Here is a 23,374-nt window from a genome sequence, read left to right on the forward strand (position 1 = left end):
GCTCTCCAACGATTACAATCCGTCTCTGAAATCACCTGATGGCTCTTTGTGATTGCTCAGCCACCTAGGGTGCTAGGAGGAGGCCTGGGCAGATCCCAGGTCACCTAACAAGATCCCAAGAACAGCGCAGTGGGTGTGGCTGAGATGTGAAACCAATGCTGGTATTTTATCTACTATCTGAAGTTATGCTAACTTCCTGTAGACTTCTGTGCTCTCAGCCAAGAATTACGTATAGGATTGTCACTGTAGATTTACGGCAAGAGCGGAAATAGAATCTACATAATCTACATGCCATTTAGGGAGGAGGTGAATGGGAGGCATGAAGCTCTTTGGTATCTGGCTGCTCTGCCAACGCAAACCATGTGCCTCACTGGGGTGGGTAAGGCACTGGGCCTAAGTAACGCTCTTGTTCCGTACCTGGCTGAGGGAGCTGGGGTTGGTTATATCATCAGTTTCCCCTGTGATACAGATGTGCTCAGCACAGCGGATTTCAAAATAAATAATCTCCCAAGTCCTTGCTCCCACCTCAGAACCACTGGGCCTACTTTCTGTCTCCTTCCCAAGATATGCTAATCCCCACCGCCTACACACCATCCGACCTCCTCTGCCATCATGAGCTCTGGGGGACAGCTTGGGATAGGATTAAGTTGGGGTACCTCTTTAGGAAGCAAGCAATCTCCACAGACTATAGCTGCTTCCCCATCTCTAAAATGGTACTGGTTTCTGCTGCCGCCCTGCTCCAAAGGGACATCTGGCAGGCTTCCCTCACCTCACACGTTGGCTTGTTCACCCAGCACAGCCTGGGTTTCCAATGAGAAGCCTCTGCCTCTCCCTCCTGTCCTCCTGGCCTCCTCCCTCCAGCTCAGAGAGACAGCCCCACAGCAGCTGGCCTGTACCTCCCTTCTCAGAGTCCCCCCTCCCACCCCTCAGCAAGAAAATTCCTTTGCATTCCTCCCACAAGTGCCTTCCCGAGAATTCAAGCCTTCCTTGGAAGTCACGTGAACGCTAGTCATTCCTGTGAAGTAGCCTTTTGGCTGGCTGTCGCCACATGACAACCGGGGGGGAAAACTCGCCCATTTCACGGGTGTCACCACTACCAGCCCTCATCCATTCGCTCAGCCAACACTGATGAAACGCCCGCTGCCTCTCCCGGCCTGGCACGGCCCCCGTACACACCTGCTTCCACTGGCGGAAGGTGGAGAACTCCTGGGAGGGGATCAAGACACTGAGTTTGAAGATGGACTTCAGCTCAGAGGGAAGCCCCTTGGACTCGAAGTACTGGAACTCGGTCTGAGCCTCCCCGATGAGCGGTACATACAGGCACAGGCAGAGCATGCTGACGGGGAGAGCCGGGGCTCAGCTGCCACCCGAGCAGTTCTGGCGGCGTGGAGAATGGAGAATGCTGCCGGCCGGCAAACGAGCGCAAGATATGCTGGGGCGCAGCTGTCATTGGCTGCTCGAGCCCCGCCCTTTGACTTAATTGACCAAAAAGCCCGCCCACTCTATGTCCTGCCAACAGCCAATCAGCACAGAGCCCTGGATTGCACAAGAGGCGGCGTGAAGATCAGGACTGACGTCACCCGCTCGCCAAGTTAACTCTTCCAAGACAGACGGAGTCCAAACAAACCTTCACCCTCAGGCTGCTGACCCCTCCAAATGAACAAACAGCCGTCAGCCTGTTTTTTCACAAGGTCCCCAAACACGTCACACAATACAGTGATCCCCCCCCTTAGTCAATCATTCCCAACAGAAAAATAAGTGGATAGAGATTAAATCAATGCTCAGTTTGGCTGTGAGTAAACGTGGGGCGTGTGGTGGTTGAGGTCCCTGGCCATCCATGAAGTGGCCACACCTTGGGCTCATTCATCGAAGGGGAGCTGCCCCAGCTGGCTGAGCCCCGGATTCAGGCTGCCTTGGCTACAGGGCAATCTAGCACAGCTCTGACCTGCTCCAGGGACCTTTCCCAGGCCACTCCGCTGTGTGAGCACCCCAGAGCCCACCCATTCCCCTGCAGGCTTCCCCAGGGGACCCCACAGCACTGAGGCGCTGACATGCTGGGGACAGGAAGAGGACACTCTAGACTAAAAGCTCGCTGTGCCAACCTGGGGTCAGCCAGGGCCTCACCTAAGACCCACAGAGGTAGTCCTCAGAACCCAGCTTCACTAAGAACACATGACACGTTAGTGTAATTGCAGCTTTCTAACGTAGAACTGTGCTGTTCAACATGGACGTTGCTAAACTTTAAATTAGTTGAAATGAAATGAAAAATCCAGTTTCTTGGTGGCATAGCCACAGCTCAAGTGTTCCATAGCTGCATGCACTCACTCAACTTAGCATGTCCACCATCACAGAAACACTGCTCTCGAATGCCCCTTGGAGGTGAGGATGAGAGAAAAATCTCAGGTCCTGGAAAGTCAAGATTTTATTTTTATTTCAGGATGATCCTATTCAGGCCAGCCTGCAATCGACACCTCATTGCTTCCCCACAGAGTGTCAGGGATTCGTGATGCGGAGGAAGACAGCACGTCACAGCGATGAAAAGAAAGCTGGTCTCGCTTGTTCCTGCTCCAATGTGCCACTTCCTAATATAGACCGAATCACACTGCCACGAGGGATAAAAACGGAGGGCTATTATTTGGAGATCAACTAAAGTAAAAGGAATTTCTTAATTTGCTAATGAGCTTTTTGTGAGGAACTTGGAAAAAGGACTTTAAAATAAGATGTTGAAGCTTACATAGGATAACATAAAACCGATTTTATTAACTTACATGACATTTCTGCCTTTCTAAAAGAGATCTGATGAGGAGTCTACATAAACAGGTCTTGGGCTTCAATTCACTAGGGTGGATCCAACGAGCTATTCAGAGGCAGCTCAGGACTATCCAGATTCCCAATTAGATCCCATGACACTCAGCTGTCTCTTCAGCTGTCCAATCCAGAATGTTCTGCTTTGAGGTTATTTTTATCTCTACTGTTGGGATCCTTGAAGGCAGGAGGCTATTGTTTCAAACGTTGGTGCCTCCTGGTGGGAAGAAGCCCTTGCCTAGACCCTGGAAGGTGCTGGATATAAGCAGTTCCTGAATGAATGAATGAATGAATGGGGCCTGGCAGGCCTCTAAGACCTCAATCTCATCCACCTCAACAAAATAATGTGTTCTTATTTTTATTTTAAAGGAGGTTCACATCTATAATAATAAAAGCGTAATATGCTAATTAGACTGGATGTCCTTCCGGACAAAGTGGGGCTGCGAGGGAAGACTGGGTCCCGGGTGCCAGAGGGAAGCTGGTGCCGGCAGCCAGGGGGAAGGAAGGCCTACTCTTGCACAAACTTCAAGCCTCTAGTTTATAAATAAAAGGGCTGAATTTCAAAATGCTGATGTTCCTTCACTAATTTATTCACATTTGCTTCTGAAACAAAAATAAATTACTCAGATCTGTTGAAGTATCTCGTTTCAATGATGACTGCAGTTATTCGAAAATGGCAAATACTTTGACAATAATAAGCTGTCAACTGGAGATGTTCATTTCCATGGAGTTATTCTTCTTTTTGTATCATTGAGTTTTATGATGTATTTACAAGACAAATCTGAGAAAAGATTTGAAAACAATACCAAATAAAAGTGAAATCTGCCCTAGCCGGTTTGGCTCAGTGGACAGAGCGTCGGCCTGCAGACTGAAGGGTCCCAGGTTAGATTCTGGTCAAGGGCACATGCCTGGGTTGCGGGCTCCATCCCCAGTAGGGGGCGCGCAAGAGGCAGCCGATCAGTGATTCTCTCTCATCATTGATGTTTCTATCTCTCTCTCCCTCTCCCTTCCTCTCTGGAAAAAAATAAATAAATAAAAAATATATATACATATATATATATATATTCAGTGTTTAAGGGAAAATTATTAAAATATTAACCAGCCCTGGCCGGTAAGGTCAGTAGTTAGAGTGTCAGCTGGTTTGATTCCAGGTCAAGGGCACGTATCTGGGTTGCAGGTTCCACCCCTGGTGCCTGTGGGAAGCAACCAATCAATGTGTCTCTCTCATTCCCCCCTCTCTTCCTTCCTCCTTTCCACTCTCTCTAAAAAGCAGTGGAAAAAATATCCTCAGGTGAGGATAAATAAATATGTTAAAAAACATTAATCAAATAAGTTCAACTAATTTCTAGAAAAAAATAATGGAATTACCCTGACTATAACAAAGCTCATTACTTGACAGATCAACGATATCAGGCATGTGTTTGCCAAGATATTATTTTACAATGTTAACATTAATTCTATTCCAATGTTATTTTTAAAAGTGGTTATAACTTATTTTTATTTTGCAACTGTGATCAAGTCCAATAGAATGTCTTCACTGGACACTTAAATTGGCATTTAACTACCTGTCCTCCTGAGTTTCCCAGGTCATACTGCTGCTGGCAAGCACCCGGGACCCAGTCTTCCCTCGCAGCCCCGGCTTTGTCCGGAAGGACATCCAGTCTAATTAGCATATTACGCTTTTATTATTCTAGATGCAGAACTCCATTTTTACATAGAAACTGGCTGGGGATTCTTTCTAAGTAAGCCACTCTCCGGGCACCCAGAGTTCAAAGTTAATGCTTTACCCCTGGATTTACAGATAGAGGCCCCAGAGGGGCTCTGGAGTCACCCCCTAATCTCTGAGATGAGCAATGGGCCAGGAGAGGTTGACCAGGCCCCGGAGTCTGTAGATGGTGGGGCTGAGCCTCACCAGGGCCTGGCTCCTGTTACAACAGCCATTTAACAGCGCCCAAACCAAACCCGATACTGCCACAAGGAGATGCAAAATTAGTTTCCAAAGAATGCTTGTCAGGCTGACACTGAGAACTCTACAAGCAGGACCTCAAACTGGAAGGTGGCAGGTGTATGGGAAAGCTGTAACCAGAGCAAGTTTAAGCTCAGCCTTAGTGAAAACAACAAATGTATTTGTGTTCCTGCTTGTGAACACAGGTAAGAAACACAAATGAGGAAGACGGAAGCAGGGCTCCCGTTTGGTCCTGATGCTTCACACCAGCAGGCTCTGTACAATCCCTGTGCCTGGCTGTCTCTCTTATGCCATCCACCTGTTCTCTGCCCTCTTATCCTAATTTTGTGGCCCAGATCTACTTTTGTTTCTCCTCTGAAGCAATGAGCATTGGGGAACAATGACAGCAACTCTAAAGCCCATCAAATTCAGTGGGTTCAGATTTCACCTACTCTGTCAAGTCCAGTTCCTCCCAGAGCATCTTCTCACCCTCAAATTGGCCAATGCCACCACAAGCTTTCCTTGTTCTACGACGCTGCTTCATGCCAACAAAACAGGTGCTTCCTGTGCCAGGTAAGTGCCAGAATACCATGAGTAAGACCAGGGCAGGTAGACTACTTTAGGGAGTGCGGCATTAGGTCACAAAGTATTCCCCCTCCTCTGCAATGACTCAGACCAAGCCAAGATATTAATATGCGAAGGAGCCTCGCCAGCATCCGGCTGCTCTAGCCCCACCCACCCCTAGGGCTCTGGAGCCTCATTTGCTGCTGTGGCCCAGAGTCATTTGATGATCAGGTTGCCATGACAGCCCAGTGTAGCTGAAACCTGCCTACACTTGGCAATCAGACACACAATAAGCAAAATTCTCTGGGCTTCTGAGAAGACAGCCCCTCGGGATCTGAAAGCCTGGATGCCGCCGAGGTTACCTCCCTCTCCAAACGAATGGCTTTCTGCTCCAACGGCAGATGAACTGTCCGCTGAAGATAAAGGGGAAACTGGAACAGTTCCTGGAATAAAAGCTCAAGGGGACCTGACTCACGGCAGACATATTTAGGCAGAGGAAGTGAGAGCCAAACAAAGTCGTGCTGCTGGGAAACTGAGAAGCCTGAGAGCCATAAACTTCTAAGGTTTCCATAATGTTTGGGGAGCCTCTTCCTGAGAGAAACCGTGATGGCAGACCCCAAAGCCTACCTTAGGAGCTGCAGAAACGCCCCTGCTATCCCAATACCCAGTCCATCTGCTTTTCAGAGTCACACCACCCGGCTTTCTTGCTTCAAACCAAACCGCTGATCCATCTCCTTCTTGGGGCTTCCCCCTCCCTCCAGCCAGCTGACCTGTCTCCCTTCTGAGCCAGTGAAACTTTGCCATGACAGCCAGGGTAGCGGGTCTCTGGTTCAGTCCCCCTCAATCCTGACTCTGCGGGCCACAGACTAAGCTGTTCAGAACAGAGAGTCCTGATGCCAGGCCGCCCTGGGAGAGGGCTGGCAGGAGGTGCCAGTACGAGTCTAGAAAATGGAGCAGTTAATTATTAAAGTCAAAAGTAGGTGACTTTGAAAGGGAGCCAGCCAACCCCTTATTTCCCTGGCCACACAGCAAGCTGGTCTGTGGATAAACGTGCCTCACAGAAAGAGCACGGCTGCCAGCTTTGAGCGCATCTAAAACAACCAAAAGGCGGAAAGGCGTGCCTCGGAGCACACCGCAGCACACGACAGACTCGGAGCCCCTGCCGGCCAGGACCAGCTCGTCACAGTCTAAGAGTTCTCCTCAATGCTTAATCTTAAAAGATTGCGAAAGTTGTTGCATCAAAGGTCCCTGCCACTTAGCAAAGGAAAAACGAACATTTATTAAACACAGCAATTCAACGAACATGTTTCAGGAATCTACAATGTGCCAGACACAGGGCACAATCTCCTTCTCTAGTTGATTTTTATTCTGAGAAAGGAGACAAGATCCCAAATAACCAAAGCTCAGGAAGCGACAAGGTCACTGCCACTGCAGCAGGAGGAATCTCAGCCAGACGGCACTTTCCGTTCTAATCCTGAACTCCACCGGTCCCACCGGAAACTGCTTTTTTAAGGGAAGGGAGACAATACAGGGTGAAGTTCCAGGCTGATTTGGGTGAAATCTCACCTCCACCCCTCCTTAATTGTTTAACCCTGGGCAAATTACGTAACCTTTCTGCACCTCAGTTTCCTCATCTATGAAATGGGGATCCCCCCACTTACCCTGGCTCTTGTGTAGATCAGATGAGATAACCCACATTCAGGGCAGCAGTTGGAGGGAAGGCCTGGCACTCAACAGACCCCCAGAACCCAGAGAGGCACGGGCCTCTGCACCTGGAAACTCGCCTCTCTTCCGACCACTCCCTTCCTCTGAGACCCTAAGGCCCTCCACCCGCCCAGGCAAGGGGTCTGACCTTCGGGATGCGGGGCAGGTTCAACTGTTTGGTTCAACTTTGAAGGTCCACTCTGTTGCTGACTTAGCTCGTTCATCCCTAAATTGTTCAGATACGCTAAGATACAAGACACACTCTTGTCATTTGCCCTTTACTTTCAAATGACTTTCTGGAGCCAAAATGACCAATCTAAGGCAAATCTTCTATTGCATTCAACCTCCCTCCCCCTAATGGCCACACTGAAGTGGTCATAATAGGGTCCTAAAGCTTTTGTAGTGGCCACAGAAAGATTCCCGGCTGAAGATTTGGGTTTCTTTATTGTCTGACACTTCTCCCCCGCCCCCAACACCGAACTGATTGATTTGTAAGTCCTCACTTCCTCCCCACACTCGAGCTTTTTTCAGGAAAACGTTCCTACACCAGTCCCTAAACTCGGAGGTCGTCTTGAGGTTGCCATTACCTTCGGAAACTGCTCTGCGGGTCCGACCACCAGCAAAATGGTGGGTCTCTTTTCCGTGGCCTCAGCCCTGCCGTCTTGTTTCCCCAAAAAGCTTGCCATCTGGTCTCCCCGAGCGGGGGCTGGGGTGCCTCTGACTTCGTTATCGCTCCCCTCTGTGGAGCCTTGGCACCCCGCCCTCGGGGAAAAGCTAGACAGAAAGTGCCACAGCATCTGCAACATCACGGCTTCCTCCCCGCGTCGCCGACGGTGAGCGGTCCCTTTGCAGGAGGAATGTGACCACAATACCAAGGGTCTCCGGCTACACAGCCGCTGGGAAGACCAGCCCGGGAGCTGTCAGGCTGCCGCTCTGCATGCAGGGGCTGTTGCCTGCTCTTTCAGATTTGCGAGCACTGCTGTCGTGCCTGGCCTGAGAAACAGCCCGCTCTCAGAGAGCCCGCCGGGTGCTGGCAACGAGCAGGGAGCAGCTGGAGCTTCTTCAATAGAAACTCACTTCTGCAGGTGGATGATTCTCAAACGTTTGGCTTTTTAAAAAGAGGAAAAAGCAATAAGCCCAACAGACCTCTCCCGGAGGCAGAAGTAACTTCGAGCTCCCAATTATTCATCTGTCCTCGCTCAACTACTGATCATCACCCAAGCGAGAACCTGAGCATCCAGTCTGCATTCGCACTGCAGCAGGGCGCGGCCAATCACCTCTGCCGACACTACCAAGTTCATTATCCTAACCCGCAACGTCCCTCCAATCACAGGCGGCCGATTCCCTGCCTGCAGCTCAGCACTTCTGCGGGGAGGTGCCAATGGCAACCCAAAGGCTCACTGAATGCACCCGGCGCTGGCTCGTCCCCAGGAGCCCCACTTCCTCCTCTCCACCTGGGTTGCTCTGGGGTGACATTCACCATCAAGTTTTACAAGATCAAGAGTCCCTGATAACACTTCCTAAGATCGCCAGCAACACTTCTCCTCGGTCCGTGATCCCCTGCTCTCCAACCATGTGTAACACTGCGCACATTCTATCATAGCTGCTGCTTCTCCCATGCCTCCCCGTACACGGTGAGCTGCTTGGGGACAGGGACCAAGTGACAGGTCTTTCTACCACTAGCACCCAGAACCAGGCACAGATTAAGTCTGCAGACTGAACTGAGGAAATTATTAAGAATACAAGGGAATTAGTCTTTGCTCATTTGGTTCTTAATTTACTAGCAGATAAATACAGGGACCAACTACTGCCATCCCTCACAAAGGTGACCCTTAGATACGGTGTTCATAATCATTATTTTTTAAAATAACATGAAAAAAGTTTAATAAATCTTGGGAAGAGTATGGGGAACTGAACACCCTCATATGCTATGAGCGTGCGCATCAGGTACAACCTCTTTGAAGAGCAAGTTAGTCACAACTACCAACATTTCAAAAGCGCAAACCCTTTGTCATAGCAACTCCACTTTAAGCAATGTATCCTGTAGATACAGGTGCACATGTAAGAAGTTACATACCCATGTATATGATATATGTGTGATACATATATGTGATCAAACATAAGGATATTTTTGCAGCCTTGTTTATAATAGCACAAGTTTGGAAACAACTTAAAGTGCTCTAAAAGGGAATGGGTAGATAAATCTTGGCACATCCACACAGTGGAACCCTATGCAGCTGTTCAAAAGAATGAGGCAGTTTTTTACCTACTTTGAAAGAAATAATATAAATGGAGCTACTTCAAAATGGAGGTGGGCCGAAACCGGTTTGGCTCAGTGGATAGAGCGTCGGCTTGCGGACTCAAGGGTCCCAGGTTCGATTCCGGTCAAGGGCATGTACCTTGGTTGCGGGCACATCCCCAGTAGGGGGTGTGCAAGAGGCAGCTGATCGATGTTTCTCTCTCATCGATGTTTCTAACTCTCTATCCCTCTCTCTTCCTCTCTGTAAAAAATCAATAAAATATATATTTTTTTAAAAATGGAGGTGGAGCTGCCCCACCCCCTCAGAGGAACCGCCTTGCAGGCCTTACTCCTCAAACCTTTGTCATGTTAAAATTGGGTAAATTAACCTTTACACGGGGCCTAAAGCAACATTATATCCCAAACAACTATTTGTTCTGACTACCAGACTGAAAATTAAAGACATCTTTAGACTTAGCTTCTAAGCTTATCTGTAGATATAGAAGTTCCTTCCTTGACTTATTGGTACCCATAGAAACCCTTCCTTCTATTCATGTCATTATGCTCCTTCCCTTTCTCATAAATACCCTTTGCTTTTACCTCTGAATCAGCTCACTATTTGGGTTTCTGCCTGAATCAGTGCTTCTTGAATAGCTGTGCTTTTGGATCTCAAATAAATACCGTATTTTTCCATGTATAAGACACTATTTTTTTTTTCTTTTCTGAAAATCGAGGGGCGTCTTATACATGGAAGTCAGCCTCAGCCGAGGAGGGAGCCCTGTGGGTGCGTAGCTGCCCATACCTTGCCAAACAGGCTTCCTCCAATCTCGACCCTTATTGTTATTGACCTCAGCTGATGCTATAATTAGAGGTGGAAGTGGAGAGTGCGCAGATGCAACAGGGACCAGAGCATTCTGAGCCCGTAAAGATGTCAAAAAATAAAAAGATAAATACCGGTAAGCGATTGTCTTACTCGGCAAAATTCAAACTGAATGTAATCAGCTGTGCAAAAGAGCATGGAAATAGAGCTGCAGAGGGACCATTTGGACCTCCTCCCACAGAATGTTTGATCAGACAGTGGAGAAAACAGGAAGAACAATTCCTTAAGATGCCAAAAAAGAAGGCCTTCAGAGGAAAATCAGCAAAATGTTTAAAATATTGATTTCTTAATTTAGGGTTGGAAAAGTGGGGGTGGGGGGCGTCTTATACATGCGGGTGTCCTATACATGGAAAAATACGGTTCTTGTTGCTTCTCACTTTGGCTTTTATTTTTCAGTTAACACTCTTAAGGAATGATTTGAAAATATCTTGCTAAACGAGAAAAGCAGGATGATACAATATCCGCAAACCAATAAACGTGATACATCAGCCCTAAACGGTTTGGCTCAGTGGATAGAGCGTCGGCCTGCGGACTCATGGGTCACAGGTTCGATTCCGGTCAAGGGCATGTACCTTGGTTTCGGGCACATCCCCAGTAGGAGGTGTGCAGGAGGCAGCTGATTGATGTTGCTCTCTCATCGATGTTTCTAACTCTCTCTCCTTCTTCTTCCTCTCTGTAAAAAAATCAATAAAATATATTTTAAAAAAAACACAAAAAACGTGATACATCACATAAACAAATTGAGAGATAAAAATCACAGTCATATCAATTGATGCAGAAAAAGCATTTGACAAAATCCAACACCCTTTCTTGAGGAAAGCAAGGTGCAGAAGAAAGGGGATAGTATGCTGCCATTTATTTCTAAGCTTGTATATGTGACAAGTATTTCTAAAAAGCCATTAAAATCGAAGAGATGGTTTGGGGCAGGGAGGGAACTTGGGGGTTTGAGGGTAGAAAAGCAGATGGGAGATTACTTTCACTGAACATCCTTATATCATGTGAAAACAAATCATGAGCATATATGACCAAGTATACATACATACACACATATACATACCTACAACAATTATTTAAAAGGAAAACACAAGAAGGGACATCAAGATGGCCAAGCTAAGAATGACCTTATCTAGAAGCAGTTTTGTATGTTGATTAAATGTATAGTCTCTGGCGCCAGCCCCCAGGTTCAAGTCCTGGCCATGACTTGTGTGATCTCGGTCGTTACTTTTACCTCTTTTCACTTTAGTATCCTTACGTGCAAAATAAGAATAGTAACGGAACAAAAAAAAAAAAAAAAGAATAGTAACGGAACCATGTTGTTACTTCATAGAGTTGGTAAAGACTAAATTAGATAAAATGTAAAGCTCTTAGAACAGTATATAGAGCATTGTGAACAAAAATGGGGCAATGTAATAAACCTGACAATCTCAATGATCAAAAGTAACCACATTCCCCGATAAGTTTAAGAAAGAAATAAAAGATAAGGTAAAAAAGTAACCACACAAATGGGCTGAACATAAACATTCCTAACTGGGCATGCCATGGCGGGCAGTCACATCCCAGGACTAGAACTTCCTTAGCAAAGATTCATGTTAGGCTTAAGCGAGCTCTATCCATTGTTCTTACATCCAGGATAACATCCCTTTGAAATGTCAGAGTGAGTTTCTTTCCCAGACCCCTTGGAGGCACAGCCACTGGCACCAGAGCACAAACCACAGAACACCCCCCGTCCCATTATTATCTGTTGCCCCAATACGGTACTCTCTCTATGTGCTGTAAACATGAATTATTAACTAGCCTGTATCCTCCAAATGTAAAAGAAGCATGTGTTTCTCCATTCTGCTTCTTGTCCAATCCTAGAGATTTCCTTGCTTGACTTTCTCCTGCCTCCTTAATCTACCCCCGTGTTTTTCATGGAACCCTCTGTAGGCCTTTGCCTTTGACTCTAGTGTATAAAATAAGCTGCAAAACTGCAATTCTCCAGAGCATTTTCTCAATCTATTGAGATCTTGCTTCCAGGCATGTCCCCCAAAATTTGACTCAAATAAACTCTTATGAAACTTTTCCATAGATTTGGACATTCTTTCATAACTACTAGCTATCCTATATAATAAAAGTGTACTATGCAAATCAACTGACCGGTCGCTAGGACATGCACTGACCACCAGGGTGCAGACGCTCAACGCAGGAGCTGCCCCGTGGTGGTCAGCGTGCTCCCATAGGGGGAGCGCCGCTCAGCCAGAAGCCAGGCTCACAGCTGGTGAACGCAACGGCAGTGGCAGGAGCCTCTCCCACCTCCGCTGCATAAGGGTGGTAAGGAGCGAGGGGTCCTGGACTGCGAGAGGGATGTCTGACTGCCGGCTTAGGCCCGATCCCTGGGGCCTAAGCCCAGGCCTGGCTGAGGGACCCCCCTCCTCCAGTGCATGAATCTCATGCACTGGGCCTCTAGTTTTATTATCATTATCTAGAAAATGATTGTAAGCTCATGCAACTGGTTTTGTTTCCTTTGTTTTTAAATTGGGCACTGTCCCAATTAGCCTTTATTTGTGGTCTGCCCTTAATTTTGTAATCTTTTCAGGTGTTTTTTCCTTCAGTTTATGAGTGTCTCAGTGTACCTACGTCTTCTCAGTGTACTTACGTCACTGGCTCCTTTAACAAAAGAAACCCAGAGGGATCAGAAGCACAGTCGGCGAGAAGGAAGCAGTTTTAATACTGTTAAAGAGAAAACCCACAGGCCCTAAATGGTGTCACTCGTGCTAAAAGCCCATGATACTAAACCTGGACTTAATACCTGATCTAACTGCAGTTTAAGCCTCTCCCACAAATATAATCTTTCGTAGTCATGCAGTCTAGAATCTTCTGGTCAAACACTAGTAAAGTGTTCTGTCACGTGGGTCCTCTCCATCCCCCATAGAAAGAAGAGGCGAGAGACAATCAGTAGATAAAATCCTTGCCTGACACGCCCCCTCCCCTGCCAGCCCCCAAAAGAAGATGTCCTGGTCTAAAAATAACCATTTTCTTCTCTTGTTAATAGTCCCCTTGCCTCACCCTTCTTCCTATAAAAGCCTTCCATCTTGTACAACCCCCCAGAGTGCCCTTCTAGTTGCTAGACAGGACATTTAATAAAACCAATTAGATCTCCAACTAGATCTCCAAATTTACTTGGTTGAATTTTGTTTTTTAAAAATACTAAGAACCCATCCAGAGCCAAAACCCTAACTAAACAAGTAATCCTTTCATGAAAATGAATCTTGTTTTTATACACCAAAAATCTGGTGAAATGGAGGAGACATAAGAGAAATCTCATATTTGGTTGGTTACTGGCTTTTAATTTAACGGACTCCTACATACCACAGAACTGAGTTATAAACTCAAGATGGAGTTACAGGGACCGATTCACCTTCCTGCCAATAACAATTAAACGTCCAGACGAAATATATAAAACGATGGTTTTCAAGACACTGGACTTCAGGTGACAAAGGACAGTGACTCCTGGGAGATCTATACAAATGAGCTGATTGCCCCAGCTTGCTGGCTGGGGTTTCCAGGCTACAGTGTAGAGGATGGGTACAAGCAGAAGAAAGAAAATAATAAACTAGGGGAAGAAGAGACGGTGTTTTATTTATCCGAAAATCTCCCTTGTTCACCATTTAAGCCAGAGGTCAATGAAAACGTGTGCAATTGCACACTTTGCTAATATTTTTATTCTAAAGCCCCTTTTTCTTGAATCTCTGGTTTCCTCAAGGGTGAATACAGTATATGTCTCTTTCGTTACCGCAGCATCACCTAAACCAGCAGTACTGAGCAGACTGTTAGTTTCTTTTGGATTACGTGCAATTACTATACTACAACCCTACCAGGCTTAGCTTTCTTGGGGTTGAGAGACTACCCATGTCCAACGACAGAGTGGGCAAGTATAACCCTCCTGCAAGTGAGCTTATAAACATCAACAGAAACTGGTTAATATGGGGCTCGTCACCTGCAGAAGTAGCCCACTCTTCTAAGAATCTAGAAAATAAGAGTCTTGCTGAATAAGAGTCACAGGATCTCCCATACTCTTCAGAGAAAACAACAGGTTCTACTGGGATGGACCCCCAGTGGGAACCCATTCCAAATTAACCTGATAAGCTGCCCAGGGGATAAGTGCCCCAGAGCATCACACGGAATCTTATAAAACAAGCAGAGAGCTCTCCCACGACCCACTCCAGGGCAACGCTCCCCGTCTCACGTCCACCAGTGTAACTACTTACTACCTGTCTATCTTAGAATCATTCTCTTCAGAAGACCTGCTGTCAAAGGGACGGCTATTAACACTTTTTTTTTTTAAACTGAGAAATGATGCCAGGTTTGATTTGACAGAAAACCAGACTGATTTGATTTGAAAGTGAAGACTGGCTGGGCCAATTAGGTTATGTGGAGGGCACTTTCCATAAATTGAATGAGTCAAATCTGCAAAACGAAGGTTTTGAGCAGAACCAGAACCCAAACTGACAATTAAAAACATTTAAAGCAGATATACAATATGCCAGTAATTATATCTCTGCAGCCATTAAACTTAGAACAAAAATGTTTGGATGTCAACTTGAATATGTTCAAGGGGGTACCTGTTTTCTCAATTCTCTTAGGACAGTATAGGAGCAAGAGTTTGAAGGATCTCTTTTACATATTGTTACGTGGTAGCGATTTATTATTTCAGAGGCACAACTGCAGCAGGTAACCATCCCTCTCCTCTGCTATGAATCAACAGGAGGATGGAAATGCTTAGATGCTACGTGCGGTCCCGCGCAGCCCTCTGGCAGCTGGGTTTCTGGAGGTAACGACTACTGAACACCCTTCTGCCTGAGGCTCAGTCCACAATTAGACGATGAAGAGGAGCCGGCACTTGCATCTAATTTGGCACAAATGAAACCAAGGCATTGAAGATGACGACTGCCGTGATAAAAAAGGTGACATCCTCTTAATCTATTTCCATTTTAGGAACTAAAACCAGAAATTCTAGCTTTGGCAAAAGCTCCCTGAAAAAAACTCCTGTAGATGAGGAAGAGAAAGAGTAATGTATTACAGAGAAAAAAGTTTCTTGATGGCTTCTGTTTACTCGTGGTGAGAAGCCAGTCTCCGTCGAGTCCCAAGTTCAAGGTCAATGCCTACTAACAAAGACGTTTTTTCCTTCTGTCTAAAAGAAAGTTAGAAGTGTACAAAATCAACCCAAATTTAGTTGGGTTAAATGTAGGATTTCGAGGTGTAGCATGTAAACTAAAGTTCTGCAGAAGCAAGAAGAGACCACGTAGCTTCTTTTCCTGCTCGTGTAAGAGCTTGCTTCTCCTTCAGTTAAACATGCTCCAAGAATAAGGGGCAGGGGATGAATATGGTGTTGAGTCTGGCATGTAAAACCCAGTCACCTAAAATGATCAGCATATTTTCAACTGATCCAAAATTGATCAGTGGGAGCCAAACCACTGGCCCGTGTTCAGCCTGCTTGCTGCAGCCACTTTATCCCTATTCATGCCTCCCCTTCTTCCACAGGAAAAGGCGAATCGGCAGACTCAATACTAAAAGTAACACCAAATGTTTTCAGTTTCTTAAAAGTGACTTCAGAATCACAGGCTAAAACTGAGATTGTTTGAATGAATGCAAACATAGCTCTCAGCAGCTGCTTGCTCCGGACTCAGGGAGGACAGAGAGAGAAGGGCCAGGACAGGGGTGTGAAACCCACCCAACAGCTGCCTTCCGGGTGAGAAGGGCAGGCCAGAGAAGTCTGTGTAAGAATAACTGGTTTAGCAGGAAAAGGAGACATATGTAATACTTTCATCAATAAAGAATTTATTTTTTAAAACCCCCCACTACATTTCATACACACACAAAAAAGAATAACTGGTTTACACCAAGCTCTTAGAAACAATTCAGGTAAGGCATTTAGCTATAAAACTATTTACCAGATACTATGTTTACCTTTGATATAGGTTAAAGAAGAGACTCTAGCAAAATGAATATACCCGAGATATGAATAAAAAAGGGAAAAAATGTACTGTCTATAAATGTAGCCCTAACCGGTTTGGCTCAGTGGATAGAGCGTCGGCTTGCGGACTGAAGGGTCCCAGGTTCGATTTTGGTCAAGGGCATGTACCTTGGTTGCAGGCACATCCCCAATAAGGGGTGTGCAGGAGGCAGCTGATCGGTGTTTCTAACTTTCTATCCCTCTCCCCCTTCCTCTCTGTAAAAAATCAATAAAATATATTTTAAAAATAAATAAATAAAAATAAATGTAAAAGGTCAACAGGTTGACAAAGGTGGGCACTGTAGCTGGCTGGTTTTAACCAACAGGACTATTCACTTGTGTCAGACCTACAGACAAGGATTTCAGTTTGTGCTTATTTATTCTTGGTGATCTAACCTACCTTTTCTCTGCCCACTTCCCTCCCCCACTCCACTGGCATTTCTGTGGTTTTTGAGAGCTTTCTCAGCACTGTAAGTGGTTGGTTTTGGTGTGTTTTAGTCACACATTGGATCCAGGGGAGGGAGGGTGGGCTGGGGGAAAGAAGGCATGAGGCCAGGGTTGACGGAATGTGGAAAGCTTCCCCCAGCAGCAGCGGGAACAGGAGCAGCCACCATCTCCAGTTTCCCCCTTTGACCTTGGGAAATTCGAGCTCCAGGAAAGCCATGCCAAGAGTTGAAAGCAGATAAGAAGCTCCTTATGTTCTGCCTTTGTAATTTATTTATTTCAAAGAAAGGTGCCTCTTTAAGACAACGAAGCCTTACTTTTAGGCATGCGTGGAGCTTTCACATCCCATACTTAGCACGAGTGTAGCTATCATTTCAGTGGCTGCTTCCTGAGCACCATAAGAGGGTCTTAAAGTGCTAGCTGGCCCGGTCAGCGTGGCTCAGTGGTTGAGCGTGGACCTATGAACCATGAGGTCATGGTTCAATTCCCGGTCGGGGCCCGGGTTGCAGGCTTGATCCCCAGTGTGGGGTATGCAGGAGGCGGCCGATCAATGATTCTCTCTCATCATTGATGTTTCTCTCTTTCTCTCCCTCTCCCTTCCACTCTGAAATCAATAAAAATATATTTTTTAAAAAACAAAAGCTGAGCTGGTGTTAGGCACAGATGTGGCAATGTCATAAACTGTGAATGTCAATCTTGCCAAATTGTAGGTGCTAGTCAAGTATCTATAGCAATAGTAGGAAGCAGTGTATGTTGACCTAACTTGAGCAAAGTCAAAATCCTGGGTTCTGCTACTAGCTTTGCCTTCAACCAACTGGAAACCTAAGCCACAGCCCCACTTCCGCAAAATAATGCAGTTGGTGAGTTAATCTCCAAGGGTTTTAACTAAGCTCTGCTTGAAGCTTCCATTTTCACTTCAAAGTGAACTCTGCATTGAGAAAATGGCCCATTTCCATCCCGGGAAACATACGGGTGAAAGACATTGTTATGTGTAGAGTGACTCGACCACTTAACAACAACTTCTAGAAATCTCCTAACACCAGGGTTTCCTCTTTTTTTATTTGTTTTTGCAGATCCTGCCACAGGTTTATTTGTACAAACAGCACAGGAAGACACCAGCCCATCCAGGGGCCATACCAGGCCTCCCATCCTCACATCAGCGGACAGAGACCTCTACTGTGGAGCCTTCGTGGGGGCCTGGGCACCGCTGGAAGCCTGAGCCGGAGCTGCAGCTGTAGCCCAGGGCTTGATTTGAGGCTTGGCCTTGGCCTTTGGCCGGCAGAGCCTGAGACACTCGGCTATGCAGCACGATCACATTTCCCAAGCTTGGGGTGAGCGATGTAGGCAAGTCAGTTGAGCTTGTGGCTGTGCCCTTTGGAATGTTGGGCTTGACCTCCAGGGGCTTTACAAGGGCCGTAACAGCCTGGGCACATGCACTCATGGCCTTGCACTGTTGGCCTGCATCTTCTTAAGGCCCTTCTTGTTGAGCCTCTTGGCAAAGCACACGTTCCTCAGGAACTTAAGAAATTCGTATCTTTGTGATCAGGGTTTCTTGAAGCCGATTCTGTGCCATTTTTGTAACTGGTTGTGCATGGTGTGGCTCTTGGACTTGGCCATAGTCTGCACTGAAGCCTGTGGTTCCATAAACCTCTTTTTAAAAAATATATATATTTTTATTGATTTCATAGAAGAAGAGGGAGAGATAGAAACATCAATGATGAGAGGGAATCATTGATCTGTTGCCTCCTGTATGCCCCCTACTGGGAATCGAGCCTGCAACCTGGGCATGTGCCCTGACCAGAAATCGACCCTCCTGGTTCATGGGTCAATCATTGAGCAACACCAGCCAGCGGAAGCCTCTTTTTTATTTGTTCTAATTTTCCTAATGTCTCTAGGGCCCAGGCTCTCTGCAACCTACATCCCTCCTCCCTAAACTGCTGAAGGCCCTGTCAGCTGACAACAGACTGCGCTCTGCCTGGGTGCTACACACCTTTACTACGGACATCCCAGACTTTCTACTTCTTCCTGTAGCACTTTCCCCCTAAGCAACTCAGGAAAAATGCAGATGGCTAAGACCAATTGTGGACAGGTTCTTTTCAAAGACTCAGTGGAGGAAAGCGTCACTTGGTGTTAAACACCTAAGTGTCAGACACTGTACCAGGCTCTTTATATATTTTATCTAAAATTTAATCCCCACCACAACCTGATGAAATAGGTATTCATATCATGTACCTGTTAAGGAAACAGACTTGGAGAGGTTGAGTAACTTGCTTAAGGTCACATGGCTAGCAAGTTGCAAAAACAATATTTGAACCCAGGTTTATACCATAAAGTCCATACTGCACTGTTTTTTAAAAACAAAAACACATTTTGGTCTAGGGCGAAGGGCAGGGGTGGGCTAGAAGGGGTCAATGATGGGTGGGGGGAAAGGGACACATGTAATACTTTCAACAATAAAGACTTAAAAACAACAAAAACAGTTTTGGAAGTGATATCCACCTCAGGGTGGAGTGAGAAGACTTCATTTCTCCCCTTAAATTTACAAGACAACCAGAACTCCACAAGGATCGCCTCTCAATACAGAAACCACCTGAAAGACCCACGCGTTGGGATGCCTGAAGGTGGGTGTATTGGAATGAGTAGGGAAGGTGGGATGGGGGGAGGGCAGAGACAATGGCTGCAGACACAGTTCGGTGCCCACTGTGACTCCAGCTAGCGCAGTAGCGGGGAGAGGTCAGGCTGCAGCCTTCACACGATGGCCTGGAGCATAAGAGGGGCAGAAGCAGTTTCCCTCACCTCAAAAAGAAAGCCCAAGCCCTCACCTTCCTTTCTCTCCATGCTCCTCCCTTCCCAGGCCGAGGCAACCACTAATCTAGTTTCTGTTTCCAGCTTTCCCTGTCCTGGGATTTCACAGAAATGGATCATATACACGGAGTGGCCAGATTATGATGATCTCTGAATCATCATAATCTGGCCACTCAGTGTGTGTGTATGTGCGCGCGCGCGTGTGTGTATGTATGTGTGTGTGTGTGCGCACGCGCGCGTGTGTATGTATGTGTGTGTGTGTGTGTGTGTGTATATATATATATATTAGAGGCCCGGTAAATGAATTCGTGCATGGGTGGGGTCTGGCCAGCCTGGCCAGGGGGAGGGGACATGGGCGGTTGGCTGGCCTGCCTGCTGGTTGAGGGGACAATTTGCATATTAGCCTTTTAATATATAGGATATACAGAGTGGCCAGATTATTACGCGTTCAGAGATCATAATAATCTGGCCACTCAGTGTAATATATGGCCCTTTGTGACTGGCTTCTTTCACTTAGTGTAGTATTTCCAAGGAAGGACTGTCCTCTTAACTCCCATGGCATTGCCTCAGATGAGGGACTATGAAAGGTGTGGACAGCTTACTGTGTGAGAAGTGCATAATAAAACCCAGTTTTATAGCAGCAGAGGCTGTAAGATAAGGTAGTTTTCAGATACTTAAAGGGCCCTTGGGTCACTTTTGTGTGTTGCTCCTGAAGGTAAACTTGAGGCAAATGGGAAGCAGATACCAGCAGACAGACTTCAGTCTGACATAAAGCGCTGTCCTCACAACAACCCCAAGTAGGTCACAGTGAAAGGGGCTGGCTGGCCACCTGTGAAGATGCCCCAGAAGGAATGCTCCCCACACTGGGTAGGAGGCTGGCCTATGATGGCCAGTGACCCATCAAGACCAAATTCTTTGGTCCTGGCAAATTCACAGCAGTATAAGAAATGGTTAAAATGAAAAGTCTGGCCTGACTTACCAAGACTGACTAGTCCTTTCTGAAGGACAGCTTTGTTCACTGAATTCAACCTGCGGCTGTACTCAGCTGGACTAGAAATGAATACCAGCAAAATATTTCTTTCTTTCATTCCCCTGTGGTTTCTGTGAGACTTCAGCAATTAATGACTCTTTCAACATCAAAGGAATTCATCCAACTGAAGCTCCAGGTCAGGCCTACTCAGGCTATATCCTTATTTTTCACCTGGTTTTGGATCAGGGGACTTGATCTCACCTTTCCAAATATCAACTAATTTTTTTAAGCTTCCTTAAAAAACACACACACACATACACACACAAAAAAACACCAACTTGTTTGTTTGTTAATCCTCACCCAAAGATATTTTTTTTCCATTGACTTTCAGAGAGAGTGGAAGGGAGGGGGAGAGACAGAGAAACATCGATGTGAGAGGAACACATTGATTGGATGGATCCAGCTGGCAACCAAGGTAGGTGCCCTTGACGGGAATTGAACCTGTGACCCTTCAGTCTGAGGGCCGACACTAACCACTGAGCTGCTGGCCAGAGCTTAAAAAAAAAAGAATATCTTGATGATAATTACTTTGAGCCAGGAACCAATTTTGCAACAATATAACAATCAGGTTAATATAGGAAGTTAATCCAAGCTGCAAATAGCATTTTTCTTTTTCCAATGGGCCATTGTATTATGCCAAATTATGTCTATCCCTTTTCTATGAAAAAGGCTCTCCTTTTCTGTATAGATTGTCTTATCTAAGTCTAGCTTCCCCGCCAATGACCACACATTTAAATATTTTTAAATATCTTTTTATTGATTTCAGAGAGGAAGGGAAAGGAGAGAGAGTTAGAAACATCAAACATCCATGATGAGAGAGAATCGTGGACTGGCTGCCTCCTGCACACCTCTACTGGAGATGGAGCCCACAACCCAGCTGGGAATTGAATCGTGACCTCCTGATCCATGGGTCGACACTCAACCACTGAGCCACACCAGCTGGGCCAAACGACCACACATTTAATAGGTACACAGTTTAGCAGTACTGCCTGGTTAAGCAATACGACCAACCTGACCCTAATGATCTTCCACTCATTATTTCAAGTCAATAGAGATTGCCTCTTGCACACTGCTCAGGTCAAGGAGAGAATTAGGGCAGGTGGATTCTCATTCTTTGACAGGATAATCCCTGGATAATCTTGAAACCTACTTTGGGAAAAAACAGATGTGGTTCTAAATTGATCTCTCCTCATCTTTCGCAAATTCTCCCAAAAGCCCAGGGAGAGGCTCTGTTAATGTCCCTCAGAAACAACTGGTCTAGTTAAAGAGTGGAGCACAGATCAGAATTTGGTTCCAGTTCTTGCTCTGGTCTAATTCCTTAGTGGTCCAATGAGTTTTGAGGTTGTTTTATAATCTTTTTGAACCTCTGTTCCTCCCTCTGTAAAATGGGGTGAAATCACTGTCTTGCCTATTTCACAAAGTTATTGTGAGGCCTAAACTAGCTCGTGCATATGCACGTCTCTAAGTCAGCAAACCACTCCATCGTCTAAAACGCTCACCTGCATTAAACGCCAGCCCCACACCCTAAGCTAAAGGGACACTGTTTTTACATCTAACCCAGATTGCGTCCTTCCTCTAATTGGCTGCGTAAGTTAGAACCTATGTTTTAAGACAAAGATTTTGTTTGGTCACATGAAAATGCCTTAAGCAGGCAATGCTATAATTAGCTCCAGCTGAAGCCTCATTTCCTCAAGTCACTACCGCTGCCTGCCGTCATCTTTTTTCTTTCTTTAATAAACCCTCCCCCCAAAAAATAAAATAAAAATAAATAAACGCTTCCCTTCCTTGTCTCAGGACGGGCTTCTTGCTCACATGTCCTTTACAAAGGAAATTTCCCTGGCTGGCTGCCCGCTTCCATTTTAAGTAATTTTTCCTCGACTGTCCCACTTTCTTCTGGACCAAAAAAAGAAAAAAAGGCAGATGCCAAAAATTGCTGGTTCATTTCTAAAGAAAACTTGACCCAACCTGTTGTAAAGCTAGCAAGAGGCTTTGTATTTGACAGTCACGTGGCTTGGCTCACCCATCACCCACTGATAAGCACTCAAAGCTGATTTCTGAGCAAACCCCCGCACTTCAGACTGGTCCGAAAGGTCACAGGGAGCAGCTGCCAAAGTTTGATGTATTTTTCAACGCCTATTCCCGTGGCAGACGACCCATTTCTAACCCAAGGGCCCCCGACTTCTCTCTTGGCTTCGCTAGTTCTGCAAAACGGCAGCACTACTTTTTCTGCTCGTAACTAACACTGATATTATTTCAACAGGAAGTGGTATGGGGGTTCATGCGGCAGGGTGTCTTCCTGTTGCCCGGTTATTTACAACAAAGCAGATTTTCTCTCTCTTGATACTTAAACCTTTCGCCAGAAGACTAGCATGTACTCCTTTATAGGTAATAAACAAGTACAACGCACAATTCCGAGCCTCAACCCTGCATAATAATTTAACTTATTCGAAAGCTAAAAGAGTTACAGAAATAGAGTCCATACTAAATCCCCACACCACAAGAATAAAAAAAGAGTCCTAGCCCTAGTTGGTTTGGCTCCGTGGATAGTGTTGGCCTGTGGACTGAAGGGTCCTGGGTTTGATTCTGGTCAAGGGCACATGCCCAGGTTGTGAGCTCAATCCCCAGTTAGGGGTGTACAGGAGGCAGCCGATCAATGATTCTCTCTCATCACTGATGTTTCTAACTCTCTTTCTCCCTTCCTCTCTGAAATCAACAACAATATATTTTAAAAAAATAAATAAAAGAGTCCTGGCCGGGTAGCTCAGTTCATTAGAGCATTACTTAATATGCTAAGGTTGCAGGTTTGATCCACTGTCAGGACACACACAAGAGTCAACCAGTGAATGCATGGATAAGTGGAACAACAAACTCAAGTTTCTTTCTCTCTCTTCCCCAACTCTCTCTCTAAATCCAACAAATAAAAAAAAATTTTTTTTTAAATAGAACTTAGATCTGTCACAGAATCA

The 23,374-nt window shown here is 45.9% G+C and overlaps 1 protein-coding gene across 3 annotated transcripts in view; it reads right to left on the bottom strand.

The window, feature by feature from the left end:
* SLC25A25 (solute carrier family 25 member 25) overlaps nt 1–23,374 on the bottom strand; it is a 34,747-nt gene that overhangs the window by 9,064 nt on the left and 2,309 nt on the right. The window contains exon 2 of one of the 3 annotated variants that reach the window (XM_079790057.1): nt 1,177–1,263. The exons of 1 other annotated variant lie outside the window; for it this stretch is intronic. In XM_079790057.1, the coding sequence (XP_079646183.1) occupies nt 1,177–1,263 (87 nt within the window). Of the gene's footprint in view, nt 1–1,176; nt 2,444–23,374 lie in introns of those variants that run through there. One more of the 3 variants, XM_079790056.1, reaches the window with a different exon arrangement.

This window comes from Cnephaeus nilssonii (genome assembly GCF_951640355.1).
Source record: "Cnephaeus nilssonii genome assembly, chromosome: 14".
NCBI classification, from domain to species: Eukaryota; Metazoa; Chordata; class Mammalia; order Chiroptera; family Vespertilionidae; genus Cnephaeus; species Cnephaeus nilssonii.